The sequence below is a fragment of the Nicotiana attenuata genome, chromosome 11 (assembly GCF_001879085.1).
Source record: "Nicotiana attenuata strain UT chromosome 11, NIATTr2, whole genome shotgun sequence".
NCBI lineage: Eukaryota > Viridiplantae > Streptophyta > Magnoliopsida > Solanales > Solanaceae > Nicotiana > Nicotiana attenuata.
The window spans coordinates 32,959,261-32,979,440 of record NC_031999.1 but is presented as its reverse complement, the minus strand read 5'-3'; the positions used below and the strand labels follow the sequence as shown (position 1 = coordinate 32,979,440).

Genomic DNA, 20,180 nt, shown 5'->3' with positions numbered 1-20,180 from the left:
TTGTGCAGGAACACCTTCTGATAGACGTTCTACGTCTGGATATTGTGTTTTGGTTGGTGGTAATTTTGTGTCTTGGAAGAGCAAGAAATACTGAAATAGAATGTGGTTCCTCGGTCTAGTGCAGAAGCAGAATATCGAGCAATGACTATGGCAACATGTGAACTAGCTTGGATCAAACAGTTGCTCAAGAAGTGGAAATTTGGTGAAATCAGCCAGATAGAACTTGTGTGTGGTAATCAAGCTGCCCTTCATATTGTGTCAAATCTAGTGTTCCATGAGAGAACTAAACACATTGAGATTGTCTATCACTTCGTCAGAGAAAAAACTCTCAAGAGACATTGCTACAAAGTTTGTGAAGTCAAATGATCAGCTGGTCCTCGTATTTGTTACATATGTAACAAGCTAGATGTATACGATTTGTATGCACCGGCTTCAGGGGAGTGTTAGATAGTTATGTATAAATAATCCTAGTCTCGTGTGTAGTAGGAGTAGAACATGTATTATATATGGGACTCATTATATCAATGTTAATAAATCAATATAATATTTTTCTCCCATGCGTTCTCACAGTCTGCACTAGAAATTTTGGGAAACTTGATCCTAGAGCTATAAAGTGTGTTTTCATTGGGTATTCTCCGACACATAAAGGTTACAAATATTATCATCCTCCCTCTAGGAGAGCTTTTCTTAGCATGGATATTATCTTTCGAGAATCTGAGCCCTATTTCAGTATTACCTCATCACCTCTTCAGGGGGAGAGCAGTAAGGAGGAAGAGGTAATTCTACCTACTTCCATTACTGACCTCTTGATGACATCGTCACAGGGGAAAGTGAAATTGGATAAAGAATTCAGGGGGAGACTATTGGGCGTTCGGATAGGCCTAATTTGAAAACTTACTCAAGGAGAAATGGAGCAGACAATCTACCGAAACTGAACCCGGTGAGTTATCTATATTTGCTAATGAGTTAGATGTGCCTATTGCTCACAGAAATGGAGTCAAAATCTTGCACAATCAAATACCCTTTATCTAATTTTATCTCCTATAATTCTTTGTCTCCCTCCTATAAAGCCTTTGCCTAGTCTATTTCTTTTTTGTCTATTCCCCAGGATTGGAGAGAAGCTTTTGCAGATCTTAAATGGAAGCAAGCTAGGATTGAAGAAATGAAGGCCTTGTCAAAAAATGAGACTCGGGAACTTGTCACTTCACCACTAGACAAGAAGTTGGTTGGCTGTAAATGGTCTTCACTGTGAAGCACAAAGCTGATGGCTCAATTGAATGATTCAAAGCAAGATTGGTTGCTTAGGGATTCACTCAGACTTATGAGTGGATTATCAAGAGACATTTGCCCTATTGCTAAGATGAACACTATTAGAATTCTTGTCTTGTGCAGCTAATCTTGATAGGGACTTGCAACAATTTGATGCGAAGAAATCATTTCTTCATGTAGACTTAGAAGAAGAGGTGTATATGGAGATTCCTCATGGATTTGATATTGCACAGAGTCAAGGAAAGGTATGCAAATCGAAGAAAGCCTTGTACGGACTGAAGCAATCCCCTAGAGCTTGGTTTGACAGATTCAGCAACACAACGATCTCCTTTGGTTACCAACAAAGCAATGTTGATCACACTCTCTTCATAAGATATTAAACGAGTAAACTCACTCTTCTCATAGTTTATGTTGATGACATAGTAATAACCGGAGATGACAAAGAGGAGATGGCACGAGTAAAGAAGTTGTTGGCACATGAATTTGAGATCAAGGATCTAAGAAAATTGCAGTACTTCTTGGGAATTGAGGTTGCTAGATCCAAAAGAGGAATCTTTATTTCTCAAAGGAAGTATATTCTGGACCTCTGCAGATCCGTAGAATCGCCCATTGAAAGCAATCACAAGTTACAAAGCGGAGTTGGCACATGACAAAAGATCAATATCTGCTTATTGTATGCTCGTAGGAGGAAACTTGGTTACTTGGAGAAGTAAGAAGCTAACTGCAGTTGCTAAATCAAGTGCGGAGGCAGAATATAAAGCTATGGCACAGGGTGTTTGCAAACTGTTTTGGCTACAAAAGCTACTACTGGAATTGAGACTGTCTGAAAAAGGAAAACTTTCCTTGTACTGTTACAACAAGGCTGCCATCAGTATAGCTCATAATCCAGTCCAGCATGACCAAACAAAGCATGTGGAAATTGATCACACTTCATCAAAGAAAAAGTTACAACTAGTGTGTTGAGTTTGTTTCATGTGCCATCGAAAAAACAGCTAGCTGATGTGTTTGCCAATGGTCTCAACAAGCGAACTTTCTATACATTGAGTTGCAAGTTGGGCATGTGCGACATCTTTGCACCAACTTGAGTGGGAGTGTTGATTAGCATGATTCAAGGAGATTTGATTTATGAGTGTTGGTTAGCATGACTTCACGAATAGCTGGATTGATTGTATGGATTTATTTTATTTCCTTAATTAATATTACGAGTTTTGTATAAATTCCCCTGCTCATGGGATGTAAACAAACACAAAAATATAAGAAGCCTTTTCTTCTCAAAATCTACATGTTGACTATAATAAACATAGAATGCAGTTCATCTCATCTAAATAGAAGTCAAGCAAAAGGTTCTCGACAGTCAACATATATCTAAATCTGAAGTCACACCAAAAGACCACCCTTTATATTGATGATTACGCTATTCATTCACTTTTTCATCATCATTATAATTTGCAATTTGGGTTGACTACGTTTTCAAGCAGGAAACAAGTGAAGATAGTTATATTAAGAAGAGGGTAAGCACCATAGGCAGTGGTGCTGGAGCATATGAGTCATCATCCTCAGCAATAACAAGGACCTCATCTCCTTCTTGCAACAGATAGGAATCATCGGGATTCAGTATTATTTTTCCACCTGATGATGCCACCTTGATGCCACAAGGAATAGCATCAGGAAAACTGATTAGGACTTCTTCAAATTGCATGCCATGAAACTGTGGCCATTTCTTGATGTAGAACTCGCAATTCTCAAATCCAAGGATGTCTTCCCATATCTGCCATTGCCAAGTCCATAGAGAAAAAAATTTGATTCATTGACACAGATAGTATTTCCTCTCCTACTCAATTTGGTAGCAAGGTTTAAATTAGACATTAGTCACAAAGCAAATTTGATCATAGCTAAGAAGCTGACCTGTGCAAGGCCTGGCTGTCGAGCACATTGGATCATTAATCGCCCAATTACGTCATGAGCCACCACAGTTTCAACAAGATCTCCACCAACAAGTTTCACAAGAACCTCATTATCTAGATCACTGAGTTCAACCACTATGTGCCCCCGAAGACCTTCCTTTACTCCTGTCAGGCTTAAAACTGTCCTCAGAGCACGGGCATCACTCTACATAATAAATTTTTTATTAATACCTAACTACAATTTTCAATCCTGAAAATGAGTTACTAAAAATAGTTATTGCTCTGACCTGGTCAGCATTCCCATCTTCAGCAAGGACAACTATTGCACGAGCCTTAGAGACGGACACCTAATAAAGATTTATCTAGTGAGTTCAAAAAGTTATTTAACTTACAAATTCTGGAAAACTACAGGAGCATTCTCTAAACAATCAAACCATGAGAAAAGAAGTGGGCTCTTGATGAGAAGCTGTTTAAACTCAGAGAGTGAAACACTAGCAAAATTTCAGGATAAAGCATTGAGAATCAGATCTCTAAAATAAAAATTACATTCTATACCAATGTGAAACAGGGAACGAAAGGTCTTTTAAGACATAATTTATGTTTGGAAACAAAACTTAATGCATACCTTTTTCAGGTCAGCCAGAATCAAGGGGCTTCCACTTCTACATATGACAGAAGTTCCTCTAAAATCAAACTCCATTTTAGCAATATCAAGTTCCATCTCTTCTTTGTCTCGCTCAGCCATGACTACAACTGTTCCACCCCCCAAACTCTCATTAGCTATTGCGAGTTGATTCAGCAATGATCCCTGGGTATACAGATGTACTCTTTGTGAATAAGGCCGTTAATTCTCTGAGGCACTTTATATTGTCCAAAATATACAGATCTATTAAGAGATCTCCAGCAAATATCAGTAATACTCAGCTGCACTATGTAAATAAGTTTTTTGCAAGCCCAACTAATCAAAGTTAGATGATAGTTTTCAATTGTGTTCCAATTGCTTCAATAATAATGACGACTGTTGTCCTGGTAATCTCGTTATTGTCATGGAGCATGGTCAATAATAGGGAAAGGACAATCAATAAAATTAATGTGGTTGTCTCCAATTGAAAGAAAAACAAGATTGACCAGGACAATAATTGGAGCAATAAAGTTAATGTGGTTCTTCTGGTTCTACTACATTCACTTGAAAATTATTATAGAAAGAAAAGGAAAATTCAAATCTTTGGAGCTTCATCTCATTTTCTTGGAGTAGTGATAGGGATATCTTAAGCAATTTAGAGAGGGCTTTTGAACAATGCAAAATAAGATAACCCCTACTAGGTAGATTGTGATGCAGATCAGGTGCTAAAAACAGTTTGAGGGCAGTTACCTAGGGAAAGGGAAAACATATGAGCTTGTCAGAAAACAGACTAGTAAATTTACAAAACCCACCAGCTTATCACTCCAACCAAGTATAAGTGTGTGATTCTGCTCAACTACTTCACTTCTTCCCTTCCTGAGTGAGTCAAATTTCTCTGAGATTGCATCAGAAACTAGTCCAAGCATCATGGCAAATATCAGCATTCCACCGAAACTAACAGAAACTGACACTAGACGAGGCCCAATGCCCTCAGAATTAGTATGATTTCCTGAATTTGCAACATATGTCCATGATAACCAAAGGCAGTTTGCTATGCTATCATCTGTCACGCCAAAAAGTGCTAAGCCACCAAGAGAAATCAGGAGCAAAGTGGCAATTAACAAGGTTAGTGGTTTAGCATAAGGATGAAATGATAAGAATACATCCACCCGGTAAGCTAGCCGCTTGTTCAGAGATAATTCCTCCGTCGTATTGTCCAGCGGTCTTCTAAGGTTGGAGATATACTCCATATATTTAATAAAAACAAGAGGAAGGGAAAACATCATGAGTGAGAGAATCAATGCCGTATTTTTCAAACTTGCACTGGAACTATTATGTTCTGGCGTTGAGTCAATAATGCCAATAGAATCTGAAATGTTGCAGTGTCTCAATCTGGCATTGAGCGTTGAAAATTCATCCTGAATAACAGGAAGGAAAAGAGAAACAGGTAGACAGTTAGGGGACTGATCCAGTAATATCTTCCATGTATGTCAGCCAAATTATACTTCTCAAAAGCCCAGATTTATAGCATCAATATAATTGCACATGCGAAAAGTTACGAGAAAGTAAATTAAGCACACTTAAGTCAATTAATAACTGAAAAGGGTGAATGCTATACATTCGTACGGTTTCTTTTCATGGATAGTACTTGAGTTGGACTTGGAGGATGATCTGGAAAGTAAGAGCTCCACCTAAAGTAGCTATTTCAAGAGTCTTGTTTGACACTAAGTAACTCACAATGAAGAGGCTACAGTGTGTGCAGCAGATGTAGCAAATGCAAGGAAGCAACTGAATAAGACAGTCATACTCCATTGCCTAGTTATTTGGCCGATATGGAATTCCTAAACTTATATGGACTCCAATCAGTAATGCCTGTAAATTTGAGACAAATACTAAGCTGCTGAAAAAGGCAGAAGATAGAGAAAAGGCGCGAAGAAGCATGGAAAACAATCCAATGGTGTATACTGTGGACATTTGAGTAAAAAGAACTAGCAGGATATTTTAGGGGAAAAAAGATTGTATCTCTTATGTAAAGTTGGAATGTAGTTAAAATTTGCATATCTGGAGTAAAAGGAATATATAGCAAATGACATTGAAGATATCTTGGAATTAATGGAGTCCTTGCATAGGAGGAGGGCAACAGGAACTTTTGAACATATTTAGTCCCTTCTTAGCACTATTTGTCCAATAAAATTTACCATTTATTATCAAAAAATTGAATGCCAACTTAGATTCATGTAGAATCATATCTAGTCTAAAGAATGGAAAATGGAAAATTGCGTGATTAGAGCTGAACTTTTGAACATGTTCAATTCCTACCGGGTGTTTCCTTGCCCTTCCCTTCCTGGGGTTATTCTGGCAGTTCAACAAATAACAGACTACCCCTTCCGCCTCAAAAAATAATGATGGGGCTTGAAGTGTAAGGTCAAAATATCTATTAACGGCTGACCTTGGCCAGTATTGCCTTTGATTTTTGGGAAATAAGATTTACATATCTAGAAATCTTATAAGTAGGAGTAGTACAGACCAAATTCAGAAAAAGAAAAACTAAAATGCATAGAAGACGTTTAAGAAAACCAGAGTCGAGGAAAAATGTTTGCACTTTTCAAATAACAACAGTGAGGTACAAATGGAATCAGCATGTTGATAGTAGCCTATATTATGCGATGTAGATGCTATTATGCTCTAAGTTAACCATACTTATTGATGTTTTAAGTGCTAAGTGATAATAAAATGCTCTAATTGAGGTTTTTATGCTTTGCAGGAACCACTCCGAGTTAAGAGGAGGATATAGAGTGTTTTTGGGTCAATTATGTAGATACAAGGCCAATCGAGAAGAGCCCGGATGAAAACGAGCAAGAAAAGTCGAAGAAAAACTGGGCAACAGTCCACCACGACCGCGGCTGGAACGCGGTGAAAGAAAGGCGAAAAACAGAAAGTCTAAAATGACCGCGGTTGGCCCGCGACCGCGGTCGATCTGGAGAAGGCCAAGAAAGTTTAAGGGCTAAAGTGTAAAGCGTGAGAAACTTATCCTAACCCTATATAAACTCAACAAACTCGCCCAAGTCAAGGTTAAGCTTGCTTTTAGACTCAATTGGAGGCAAGAACAAGTGTGAGAAGATCAAGACACCATTAGAGTTTTTCATTCCTCTTCTTGTTATCATTATTTTGTGAATTATGAATGATTTTATGGTTTTATCTTGTTTTATCATGAGTAGTTAAACATTTTAATCTAGGGTTGATGGAACCAATTGTTAGATGAAGTTTTGACTCAGTTTTGTTATAATCGAACCGGGTTTATTATATGATTGTTCAACTATGTTTTGTATCGTGATTAATTGAATGAGCCCTTGATTAATTGTGTCTAATCGCCTTGTGTTGCTTGAGAAAGAATACTAGGTTAGATTATTATTGAACAACACCACTTTTGGGTAATTGAAGAGATTCATTACTTAAATTTAAAAGTGGGGTTAGTAATAACGAAACTTTGGTGGGATAACTCAGAGCTGCATAATTATCAGCTGGAGTAGTTCGAGAGAATGATCTAGTAAATTATCGTAGTTGATCGAGAGATAATTGCGGTAACCCATAGCTCTCATAGAGTATTACGGCGAGATTATAGCGAAAGAGTTAAGAATTAATCTAGCAATTGGAGAAGTCAATACCCTAGATCTTTTTACCATTGAATTATCTTTAATTTGGAATATTGTTAGTTTTAATATCATTTTACTTTAGTTAAACAAATCCCAATATTTATTGATAAAAATCTTGCATCCGGGAATTGTTTGAGCTTGTACTAGCATCACTAAGAGTTGTAATAGATAGGATAGTTCCCTGAGGATTCGACACCGGACTTGGAAACCGGATTATATTTGCAACGACCGCTTTGTCTTTTATAAGGCATAGTTGGGCGTGATCAAATTTTGGCGCCGTTGCCTGGGAACTAACGGTGTTATTAATTACAACTTAGAAGTAGTGCGAGAATTATTAGTTTAGATCAATTTTCTACGGTGTTAAATAATTTTTCATTGAAATTCTCACGTTTGAACTCTTGTGTGATTCAGGTGTATGCCTAGAAATTCTTCGAGGACTGGTGAACTGCTTGAAGGACTCTCAGACCCCGAGAAAACATTCAGGGCATTAAACCGTGCCAACAAGAAGAACAAACAATCACAACAAACACACCAACTCTCAACTGAAATGGACAACAGGGAAAACATTAATGCAAATGATCGGGCACCTCTTGTGCCAGACGAAGGAGTGCCAAACGAAGCAATGGTGGCACCTCTTGTGCCACAAGCTGCACTTTATGATTGGGCACAGCCAACAGCTGACAACCTGGCCACCGCCATTGCTGTGCCCCAAATACAAGCGGAGACATTCCAGATCACCGACAACATGCTGCATCTTCTGCAGAATAAAGGATTGTTCTCCGCGTCACACATTGAAGACCCTCAACAACACCTGAAAAAAAATTTGTCGATTTGTGTGACCCAAAGGCAGCCAAATATGACCACAGAAGCCATCAAGCTGTTACTGTTCCCGTTCTTTGTGACTGGGGAAGCTCAGACTTGGCTGAATTTGCTCCCAATAAATTCCATTGCCACTTGGGAGGAATTAGTCAAGAAGTTTCTGAACAAGTTTTACCCGCCCAACAAGACTGCAAGACAGATTGATGAGATATTGCGGTACAAGCAGACGCTCACTGAGACCTTGCAGGAAACTTGGGAAAGAATCAAAGGGATGCTAGTGAAGTGTCCCCACCATGGTATTCCAGACCAAATGCTCGGCCAGAGATTCTACATGGGGTTAGCAGACAATTTAAAGCCAATGTAGAGATGCTTCAGCTGGGGGTGCATTCCTGAGCAAGACATTCACAGAGTTAAAATCCTTCTTGACAAGATGGCCCAGAATTCGGGGTGGATGACGAGAGGTACGACCCTGACACCAATAGTGCATTCAGTTCCTCTTGACCCATATAATTCACATGCAGAGAACATAGCCACACTCATGACTCAGATGAGTATACTGACAAAGAAGATTGATGAGATGGGTACAAAGCAAGTGCATATCGTTGACACAACAAATGGAGGACTGTGTACACCTTGCATTAATCAGTCTTATGTGTGTTCATGGAGTGGAGAAGGTGACAACCAAGGGTTAAGAGAGGATATGAATTATGTCAACAATTTTGGGGGTCAGAGGCAAGGAAGACAACAATGGGGACCAGCACCCAGCCAGCAGTACAGACCGAACATGCGACAACCTGGAGGTATGCGACCCCAAGGCCAAATGGTGCCAGATCAGAGAACAGGGCAATCAACAGCAGCACCAGCAACAGTTGACATATCAGCCACCTCATCAGCAACAGGACAACAACATGGTAGAAATCAGGGGTATGCTGCAACAACTCATTGGAACAAATGGTAAGATGCAGGAAAAGTTGGCAGTGCACGACTCAGCAATTAAGGGTATTGAAACTCATCTGGGGCAGCTGTCCATGGCCTTAAATAACCGCCCCCAGGGAACATTGCCAGCAGAAGATGAATCAGCAGAACTCACTAAAGTGGTGGTTGAACAGGCTCAGGTTGATAAGGGTAAGGCTAAAGAAAGTGAACAAGTTGCAAAACAGGTGGTACCTGTTGTGCCACAAAATTCCAACAAAGAACAGCCAGCAAGCAGTGGACAAAGAGTGATGCCTGCACCATTCCCTCAGAGACGGTCAAAACAAAAGAAAGAAGATCAATACAGAAAATTCATGAAAATGCTTCGCAGATTCAATTGAATATCCCTCTGATGGATGCTTTGAGGGAAATGCCAGGCTATGCAAAAATGATGAAGAACCTGATGTCACGGAAATTTGACTTCCAGGACCTGTCCACAGTAACTCTGACACAGTCACACAGACATGCAGCGCGATAGTGATAAGACCCATGGCTCAAAAGATGTCTGATCCAGGTAGCTTCCGTGCACTATTGGGAGTTATGCTTTTGCAAAAGCATTGTGTGACTTAGGAGCCAGCATAAACTTGATGCCTTTGGCAATATATACAAAACTGGGCATTGGAAGAGCTAGACCGACTTCGATGCTGTTGCAACTGGCTGACCGCACGGTTAAAAGACCGACGGGGATTCATGATGATGTGCTGGTACAAGTGGGAAAGTTTGTATTCCCTGCAGACTTTGTTATTCTGGACTGCCGGGTAGATGAGGAGATACCCATCATTCTGGGGAGGCCATTCTTAGCCACTGGGAGAGTATTGATTGATTGTGAAACTGGGGAATTAAAAATGAGGTTGAACGATGAAGAAGTAATATTCAACGTTCAACAATCCATGAGGAGACCCAGTGAATATGCAAATTGCTCACTAGTGGAAGCTGTGGATGTGATCCTGTATGAAGAAGATGAGACCCTGAATGCCAAAGATCCATTGGGACTTGCTTGACAAATTTAGAGGAGATTAATGGTGAAGGGTTGGCAGCGTGGGTCATGGCACTCGAAGGCCAAGGATTCTGGAAGAAGGAACCTCAGTTCGAGCCCCTTTATTTAGAAGAGAGCGATATACCACCGGCAAAACCATCAATAGAGGAACCACCACAGCTAGAGCTGAAACCGCTTCCAGCCCACCTTAGGTATGCTTTCTCGGGTCCCAATTCTACTTTGCCTGTTATTATATCATCTGGTTTGCTAGCTGTGCAGGTAGAACAATTACTGCAGGTGTTGCAGGAATGCAAAACTGCCATTGGTTGGACCATGGCAGACATAAAAGGTATCAGCCCGACCTTCTGCATGCACAAGATTCGTCTGGAAGAAGGGCACAAACCTTCTAGGGAACATCAACGAAGGCTGAACCCGAATATGAAAGAGGTAGTGAAAAAGGAGGTAATCAAGTGGCTGGACGCGGGCATCATCTTTCCCATCTCTGACAGCAATTAGGTAAGCCCCGTCCAGTGTGTACCGAAAAAGGGTGGAATGACAGTTGTACAAAATGAGAAGAACGTACAGTCATAGGGTGGCGGATTTGCATGGATTACAGGAAATTAAACGCAGCCACCCGAAAGGACCATTTCCCCTTGCCCTTCATTGACCAGATGTTGGACAGGTTAGCTGGGCGATCCCATTTTTGTTTCTTGGACGGATACTCGGGGTATAATCAGATCTCAATAGCCCCGGAAGATAGAGAGAAAACGTCCTTCACATGTCCGTATGCAATCTTTGCCTTTCGGAGGATGCCTTTTGGACTTTGCAATGCACCGGCCACATTCCAGTGGTGTATGTTATCCATTTTCACCGACATGGTCGAAGACATTATGGAGGTGTTTATGGATGATTTCTCCGCGGTAGGGGATTCATTCGAAGATTGTCTTCACAACCTTAAAAGAGTGCTCAAACGATGTGTGGAGACAAATTTGGTACTGAACTGGGAGAAGTGCCATTTTATGGTACAAGAAGGCATAGTGTTGGGGCATAGAGTGTCCAAAAAGGGGATTGAAGTAGACCATGCAAAAGTTGATGTGATTGAGAAGCTCCCAGCACCCACTTCAGTGAAAGCAGTGAGAAGTTTCCTTGGGCACGCCGGATTCTATTGCCGGTTCATCAAGGATTTTTCAAAAATTGCTAACACCTTATGTAAGCTGCTTGAAAAGGACCAACACTTTATGTTTTCTGATGATTGCAGGTTAGCATTTGAGGAGCTGAAGAAGATATTGGTGACTGCACCCATCATTGTTGCACCCAACCGGGAGCAACCATTCGAGCTGATGTGCGACGCAGTGATTACGCTATAGGAGCGATTTTGGGCAGCGCAAGGAGAAAATTATGCACCCAATTTACTATCCAAGCAGGACGCTTAGTGGTGCACAGCTGAACTACACAGTCACGGAAAAGGAAATGCTCGCTGTAGTGTTTGCCTTCGACAAATTCAGGTCATACCTAATTGGCTCAAAAGTTATTATTTATACCGACCATGCAGCCATTACGTACTTGATAGCAAAGAAAGAGTCAAAGCCCCGCTTGATTCGCTGGGTTCTATTGCTACAAGAATTTGACCTGCAGATTCGTGACCGAAAGGGGACAGACAACCAAGTAGCAGACCGCCTCTCGAGGTTGGAAAGGGCAGAAAAGAGAACGGAGGTTGAAGATATCATTGAGACATTCCCGGATAAGCAACTACTTGTTGTGACAATGCAGGAGGCACCATGGTATGCTAATATAGCTAATTACTTAGCATGAGGTATTGTACCTCATGATCTCTCCTCAATTCAAAAGAAAAAAAAATTACGTGATTGTTGGGCGTATTATTGGGATGAACCTCTATTGTTCAAAATATGTGTTGATAACACGATCCGGCGGTGTATCCCCGAGCAAGATCAACCCTCTGTTTTGCAGGCTTGCCATGCTTCGCCATATGGTGGACACTTTGGAGGAATTCGGACAGCAGCAAAGGTGCTGGAATAAGGCCTGTATCGGCATACATTGTTCAAGGATGCTCGTGCTTGGGTCAAAAGATGGATGAATGTCAAAGGACGGGCAATATATCCCGTCGTCAAGAGATGCCAATGACCACAATCCAAGAGGTGGAAGTGTTTGACATGTGGGGGATCGACTTCATGGGCCTTTCGTCAGCTCATACAGTAACAAGTATATACTGGTTGCCGTTGACTGTCTCCAAGTGGGTCGAAGCAGTTGCTCTCCCAACCAATGAGGCGAAAAGGGTGACCAGTTTCCTAAAGAAAAACATCTTCACACGTTTTGGCACTCCCGAGCCATAATCAGTGATGGTGGCTCTCATTTTTGCAATAGAGTGTTTGCACGCCTGTTGGAGAAGTATGGAGTTCGCCACAAGGTAGCCTCACCATACCACCCACAAACAAGCGGGCAGGTGGAAGTGTCCAATAGGGAAATCAAAAGTGTCCTCTCAAAAACAGTGAACGCAACAAGAACTGATTGAGCAAAGAAGCTGGATGATGCATTGTGGGCATACCGCACAGCCTTCAAAACTCCAATTGGTATGTCACAATACAAGTAAGTATTTGGAAAGGCATGCCACCTTCCGGTTGAGCTCGAACACAGAGCACTGTGGGCATTGTGGCAGCTGAACTTAAACATGGAGACATCGGGCACCAACAGAGTTAATGGGTTGCATGAGCTTGAGGAATTCCAGTTCCAGGCATTCAAGAGTGCTAGACTATATAAAGAAAGGATGAAACTAATGCATGACAAGCACATCTTGAATCGTAACTTCAAACCCGGAGAATTAGTGCTGCTATATAACTCAAGATTGAGGTTGTTCCTGGGTAAGCTGAAGTCCCGATGGTCAGGACCGTTCAGAGTGGTGCAAATGTTCCCAAGTGGAGCTGTGGAGATCGAATCTGAAGATGAGACGAACAAATTCACAGTGAATGAGCAGAGGTAGAAACATTACCTTGGAATGACGAAAGAAAAAGGGGACAGCGTGGTGATAACGTTGGAGGAGCCCCAATACACAAATGAGGAGTAATGACATAAGCCTGCGTCGTGCCGCGACGTTAAATCAGGCGCTGCGTGGGAGGCAACCCATGTTTTCTTTCGTTTCTCTTTTTGTTTTAATGTTGTACTTGATGTATATGATACTAACCCTTTTATTTGTGTACAGGGCAAGATTAGTGCATAGTGGGAGAAGTTGGGGTCAAGAACCAAGACATATTCTGTTCCTGGTCCACCACGACTGCGGTGGGACCGCGGCACGAGCGCGGTGAATCACGACTATTCTGTTTTGTCTTTCTTCTTTCACCGCGACCGCGGCACGAGCGCGGTAAATTACGCCTATTCTATCGCCCAGGTAAGTTCTAATTAATTTTGTTATTTTATTTTATTTTTTTCTCTTTCTTCTTTATCCCTTCTAAACCTACCCCCCCCCCCCCACCACCACCACCACCACCACTTCCCCCACTCCTCATTCTCACTCTAAATCCCTAACCCCACGCTCCTTCTTCTTTTTCTTCTTCCCATCTCTCACAAATCCATTTCTCTCCCCCACACACACTTCCGACTCCCGACTCCCCAACCTCCATTACACTCCAATTCTACAAGAACCAGGTATGTCATGATTTCCTTCTCTATTCTTCTCCCCTTCTATTTTGCTATTTTAATGTTTGAGTTGTTGTAGTATCTATAGTTAAATTTTTGGTTTTCTTTTCTTCTTTTTAGCGGGTAATGTGTAGAATGTAGTAGAGAAGGGCATAGTGGTGTTGTGTGAAGTTAATTGTGGTGGGGTGGAGTTGTGAAGTGATAGAGGTTGATTTGGGGGGAGAGTTTGTACTTCCATGGGATAAGTGTGTTAAATCATAGTTCCCTGCACACCAGGTGCTTGTGAAATTGCCTCAATTCTGCTGTAATGGCTAATTGACCATGGTGGTGGTGAAGTCTGATTAACCACCCAGGGTTCACACAATTCAAACCCTCACTAATAGTAGCCCTTGTTTTGTCAGGTGCAATGCATCAGTCAAGAAAAAGACGTGCCACTGGTTCCTCCGCTAGCGGGCCAGGAGGTTCATCTAGAGCTCGAGCTCAGGCTAGTTCAAGCCAGTTTGACCGCACTCGGTTTGACTCCAAAGCGGCTCAAGATAGGTTTAATGCAAAGTCATCCAAGAAGTTGTTGCCTCAGGTACACATTAACAGGCATGCCTTGCGAGTTGAATGCCCAAGTATATATGAAGAATTGAGGAGGCATCAGTTGGACATCTTCTTTAATGAACCGGAAGAGGGCAATGTACTGCTGGTAAGGGAATTTTATGCGAATTGCCCAGAACATGTTGATAGGGTTGTCACGGTACGCAATACCCCGGTGGATGCGTCTCTTGAGGCCATCCGCCGAGTGTACAGGTTGCCGGTATTCACTGGAGAGACAGATTATTACCAAGATTATCAACGCCCACCTATCTGGTGGCAACCAATTGTTGAAACAATCTGTGTGGCTGGCCGGTATCCAATATGGATAAAGCCGAGAATTACCCTAAACTCCCAATCTCTCACTTGGGAAGCTAAGTGTTGGCTAACAATCATCAACAGCCGTTTGTACCATCCAGCAACACTACAGATGTTAATGGGCCAAGAGCGACGGCAATTTATTGTTTTGTAACCCACCAAGATTTTGTTGTGGCCCGGCTCATTCAGGATGAAATGTTCATTCGCTCCCCGGAAATACTCAAAGGGTTCTACTTCCCTTCCCCGGTCACCAAGCTGTATCGTGCTTCACGAGTTCCTGAAAATCCCATAGTAGATGGGAAGTTGCCATTAAAAGCCCCATTCAAGGCTAGCAAAATCACAGTTGGAAAAGAGCAGGTTGTGGTGGATGATGATGATGCCGATGATGATGATGAGGGAGCTATGCATGTTGCCGCCCCACCGGGGCAGATTGCTGATGAGGCGGGGCCATCACAGGCCCGCCGGAGTACCCGAATGACAGCCTTAGAGCAGAGAATGGCTGGCCTATGCACTTCTGAGTGCTAGAGTTGACACTTTGGCTACTCAAAATTTTAGGTCAGAGAAAAAGATCATGGGCTGGCTCCGGGCGCTAGGGAGAGCGTGTCACCTCGATGCTGGCACCGTCTCCGATCAAGACTGAACACCAGGGAAGTCTCTGTACCTTACTCTGCTTTAATTTCTTTGATGTGGGGACATGCCAAATCTTTAAGTGTGGGGTGGGGGATGATTGTTGTTCCTTTACAATTGTATAGATTTGTTTGGTATTTTTGGTTGCTGTTAATTAACTTCGACTTGGCCCAAAGACGGACACCTCTCGACGGGTCTCTTGAGGGACTTAAGTCGAACAAAAAAAATAAAAACAATAATAAAGAAAAAGATTTTCTCCTGTTAAATAGTGTATCAACTCCCCCTTGGTTTTTCTTTTAACCACGGTTCTTTTCCAAGCGTTTCCATTTGAACCGAGTGTAGTTAGTTTTTTTTTTTTTTAGTTTAGGAATTTTTGCGCGAAGAAGAATAGAGATTGCTATAATGTGACATTCAAGCTCATTAGTTGACTCTAGCAATAGTCTTAAAATGTGTGTTCTTGAGTTGGCTTAAGCACCTTGAGCAGAATGTATGATGGTCATAACTGAATTGAGTCATGTGCCATGTGTGAGTGAGGCTTTGTGTATTCTATGCTAACACTCAATGCCTAGAACTTACCCTGTGTGTCGAAGCGAAATGGTAGTCTTAATTGGTCTGGAAAGTGATATAGGCGTTTCCTTATTGAACCTATCTATATATGTTTCCACCCACCTGATTGTGTATATCCTAGTTAACCCCTTTGAGCCAGTAATCTTGTTTCTTTGGCAACCACATTACAAGTCTTACCCAAATTGTGAATTGTCTATCTTTTTGAACCCTATCACCTCTTAGAAGCACTTGAATTGTAATGAATATGGAAAAGTTAAAGTGGGGGGTGGTTGGTTGGACTTTTGAGTGGAGCTAATGAAATAAGGAGAAAGGTGAACTGTGTTGAAAAAAAAAATAAGAGCCACTTGTATTGAAAAAAAAAATTCCTTGCTAAATGGCGACTCTTGATGTAAGTGTGCTTAAAGAAATAGGGGGTTTAACTCAATGATGTAAAGGTGGAATGAAGGTTTGACAAAGGTAAGGGCTTAAAAGTGAAAGATGTATCAGAAGTGCTTAGGGAGGTGTAGTCACTATACCCATATGTATCCTACCTGTCCCGCAGCCAACATTACAACCAAATAAAGTCCTATTTGATTCTAGATCAAATGAGCTCGATTAGTCGAGTATTACACTACGGGCAAGCCTATGGTGCGTTGTTTGTGGCATAAGAATTTCTTTCTGAGGATGAGTAGAATCTTACGTATTTGAATTCCTCAGTGTGTGAATTACAATGACCATGACGCAAGTCTCTTTTGTGGTGAGTAGGCACCTCTGACTGAGAGTATGAAAGCCGGTTAGGGACATTACGTGGCTAGAAAGACAGTCCACTCTTGAGGTTAAGAGGTTACGCTAAGGTAGTTTATCTATGTGAATTATTCTTGGTATAAGGAGTAGGGAAGTGACCCAGTGATGATTAGGCCTATAGAGTGTGGTTTTGTTGCTAGAGGACTAGCAACGGTTTAAGTGTGGGGTGTTGATAGTAGCCTATATTATGCGATGTAGATGCTATTTATGCTCTAAGTTAACCATACTTTATTGATGTTTTAAGTGCTAACTGATAACAAAATGCTCTAATTGGGGTTTTTTGTGCTTTGCAGGAACTACTCCGAGTTAGGAGGAGGATATAGAGTGTTTTGGGGTCAATTATGTAGATACAAGGCCAATCGAGAAGAGCCCGGATGAAAACGAGCAAGAAAAGTCCAAGAAAAACTGGGCAACAGTCCACCGCGACCGTGGTAGGGCCGCGGCTGGAACGCGGTGAAAGAAAGGCGAAAACAGAAAGTCTAAAATGATCGTGGTTGGCCCGCGACCGCGATTGATCTGGAGAAGGCGAAGAAAGTTTAAGGGCTAAAGTGTAAAGCGTGGGAAACTTATCCTAACCCTATATAAACTCAACAAACTCGCCCAAGTCAAGGTTAAGCTTGTTTTTAGACTCAATTGGAGGGAAGAACAAGTGTGAGAAGATCAAGACATCATTAGTGTTTTTCATTCCTCTTCTTGTTATCATTATTTTGAGAATTATGAATGATTTTATGGTTTTATCTTGTTTTACCATGAGTAGCTAAACATTTAATCTAGGGTTGATGGAACCAATTGTTAGATAAAGTTTTGACTCAGTTTTGTTATAACCGAGTCGAGTTTATTATATGATCGTTCAACTATGTTTTGTATGGTAATTAATTGAATGGACCCTTGATTAATCGTGTCTAATCGCCTTGTGTCTCTTGAGAAAGAATACTAGGTTAGATTGTTATTGAACAACACCACTTTTGGGTAATTGAAGAGATTCATTAGTTGAATTTAAAAGTAGGGTTAGAAATAACGAAACTTGGTGGGATAATTCAGAGATGCATAATTATCAGCTAGAGTAGTTCGAGAGAATGCTCTAGCAAATTATCGTAGTTGATCGAGAGATAATTGCGGTAACCCATAGCTCATAATCCTCATAGAGTATTACGGCGAGATTATAGCAAAAGAGTTAAGAATTAATCTAGCAATTGGGGAAGTCAATACCCTAGATTTTTTTACCATTGAATTATCTTTAATTTGGAAGATTGTTAGTTTTAATATCATTTTACTTTAGTTAAACAAATTCCAATATTTATTGATAAAAATCTTGCATCCGGGAATTGTTTGAGCTTGTACTAGCATCACTAAGAGTTGTAATAGATAGGTTAGTTCCCTGAGGATTCGACTCCAGACTTGTAAACCGGATTATATTTGCAACGACCACTTTGTCTTTTATAAGGCATAGTTGGGCGTGATCACATGGTGATCGTAACTTTTTAGCCTTTGGAAGAAGTAGTAATTTTATGATCATTGTATCAACGTAGTATAACTTTCACACGAACTTGCTAACGTACTTACATACATACACAATTACATGCATGTCAGAAATCTTGATAATGGAAGTTACCTGCAAATCACTAACTTGAAATTGCAAAGAAAAGTTTTTGTGTAGAAGAGATGTAAAGCACATCACCACCATCTGCACCCAAAATATAAACCAAAATCGTAATTTACATACTCAACCCCAATTAAGGAAGCATTTATTTTGCAACAATGTTGAATTATTTTTCCATATTTTACAAAAAATGTAAAAAAGAACTCGGCAACATACTTTGTTTTATCAACAAGAATTGGGAAAAAATTCTCGACCAAAAACCATCAAAGAAAAGGTTTACAGTTTCTTAATGGGTTTGGTTGAAAAATTAAAACAGGGAAAACATTCAAAAAGGAAACATCTTAACCTTTTTCTAAAACTAACGCCACAGAACTATTTTCTTTCTAGTACATGCAGTTCAAACAAAACTATTCAAACGAAGAAGAAAAAACGGCAATGTTCTCCATAATAAAAATAATCTTGTAAAAATTAGCCAATGGAGAGAGAGAGGGGTTACTGCAATAACGCACGCCATTCGCCAACGAACAAAGTCGGTACATTTCTTATGAGCCGACGTTGTCGTTTTATTCCCGGAGCTTGGACATTCCTCTGACTGGATGAGAACGGCATCGTTTGACTTTCCGCCGATTTCATCTGTAGTAGCACCAGCAGAGTTCTGAATCCGGTGGCGGTGGCTAATACGGCGTCGTAGAGTTCGGGGTACAGCCAGAGGAGAAGTAAAATTTGAAGAAGAATTCTGAAAGGATGTCGTCGTTCGAGGGTAAGGAGAAGAGAATCTCCGGGCCGGACTTCGGGGAACGTTGAACGATTGTGAAGGGAAAAACCAGTCTCGGTTGCTCGTTGACGGCGACTCCGAGTTCAAGGTCATTTTAGTAATTGGAACCAAAAGTTACCGGGTTTTCAGTAGCCTAATATATTAGTCCTTCTGGTTTTCTTGACAATCGTGTTGTTGGGTTTTATTAGTCAAACTTTGTGGGAAATTTTGTGGATTAAAGTGGACATTATAAAATTACCCTCATCGTCTCATAACATTTGTTATTGTTAGCCCAGCAGCACGGGCGTTATGCCTATACCGTGCACCAATAAATATAAATTTTTATAGAAATTATATAGTAGATATTTTTATAAAAATTGTCTGAATTATTTTTAAAAGCAAACTTTTGAAAATGATAAACATCAACCTTATTTATCTAACTCAGGAAGATATTTGCTTTATAAAAGTCCTTGTATACCATGTTATTTAAATTTTACTAGGAATAGATTTTGATTCTTACGCCTTCCTTTATAGGCAGATATGATCATTATAATGATAAAGAGATTATGCACGTCAATGACACTCAAGAAATAGCGGGAATTTCTCAAGAATACGTGGGTCAGGGTATAGATTAAGGGATAAAATTTGTACGAAATAGTACAAATCTGTATAGGCAGTTATATAGTTATACCAATAGAATTCTTTGTCATAATTGGAAATGTACCATATTAGAGTTTTCCCCTTCTATACAAAGGGGACCCCAATCTTTGTAAAAGAGAATCTCATTTCACTGCAATAGAATATTTCACTCTGCTTTTCTAGTTTACTTTGCTCCATAATTGTTCTTCAGCCTTAGTATTTTTACTTTATTGTCCATACTTCATTGGCTCTTAGCTCACCTCGAGGTCCCCGAGATAACCGAGCTCAAGGTCCTCATTGCTCTAACAACATTGGTTTGGTTTATCAATTCTTCTTGCTTAAACCTAATATTACTTGTATATTCATTAGTATTGGAATAAATCACATATCTTTAAAACCACAAATTATCTTTAATTTTTACTTACATTTTTCGAGGTAAACAGTTTGGCG

General features: G+C 40.6%; 1 protein-coding gene across 7 annotated transcripts in view; it reads right to left on the bottom strand.

Moving 5' to 3' along the window:
* Window positions 1-19,329, bottom strand: part of LOC109234321 (ion channel CASTOR-like) — a 34,678-nt gene extending 15,349 nt beyond the window's left edge. For 3 of the 7 annotated variants that reach the window (XR_002069176.1, XR_002069177.1, XM_019400253.1), the window contains exons 1-7: window positions 18,834-19,328; window positions 18,350-18,421; window positions 4,608-5,213; window positions 3,799-3,981; window positions 3,461-3,520; window positions 3,175-3,378; window positions 2,789-3,037 (exon numbers count right to left, since the gene is read on the bottom strand). Coding sequence is in view for 5 of the 7 variants with exons in the window: in XM_019400253.1 (XP_019255798.1) it covers window positions 2,789-3,037; window positions 3,175-3,378; window positions 3,461-3,520; window positions 3,799-3,981; window positions 4,608-5,213; window positions 18,350-18,421; window positions 18,834-19,205 (1,746 nt within the window). In the remaining 2 variants the exon portion in view is untranslated. Of the gene's footprint in view, window positions 1-2,788; window positions 3,038-3,174; window positions 3,379-3,460; window positions 3,521-3,798; window positions 3,982-4,607; window positions 5,214-18,349; window positions 18,422-18,833 lie in introns of all 7 variants that reach the window. The other 4 variants (XM_019400257.1, XM_019400254.1, XM_019400255.1 and 1 more) reach the window with 2 other exon arrangements.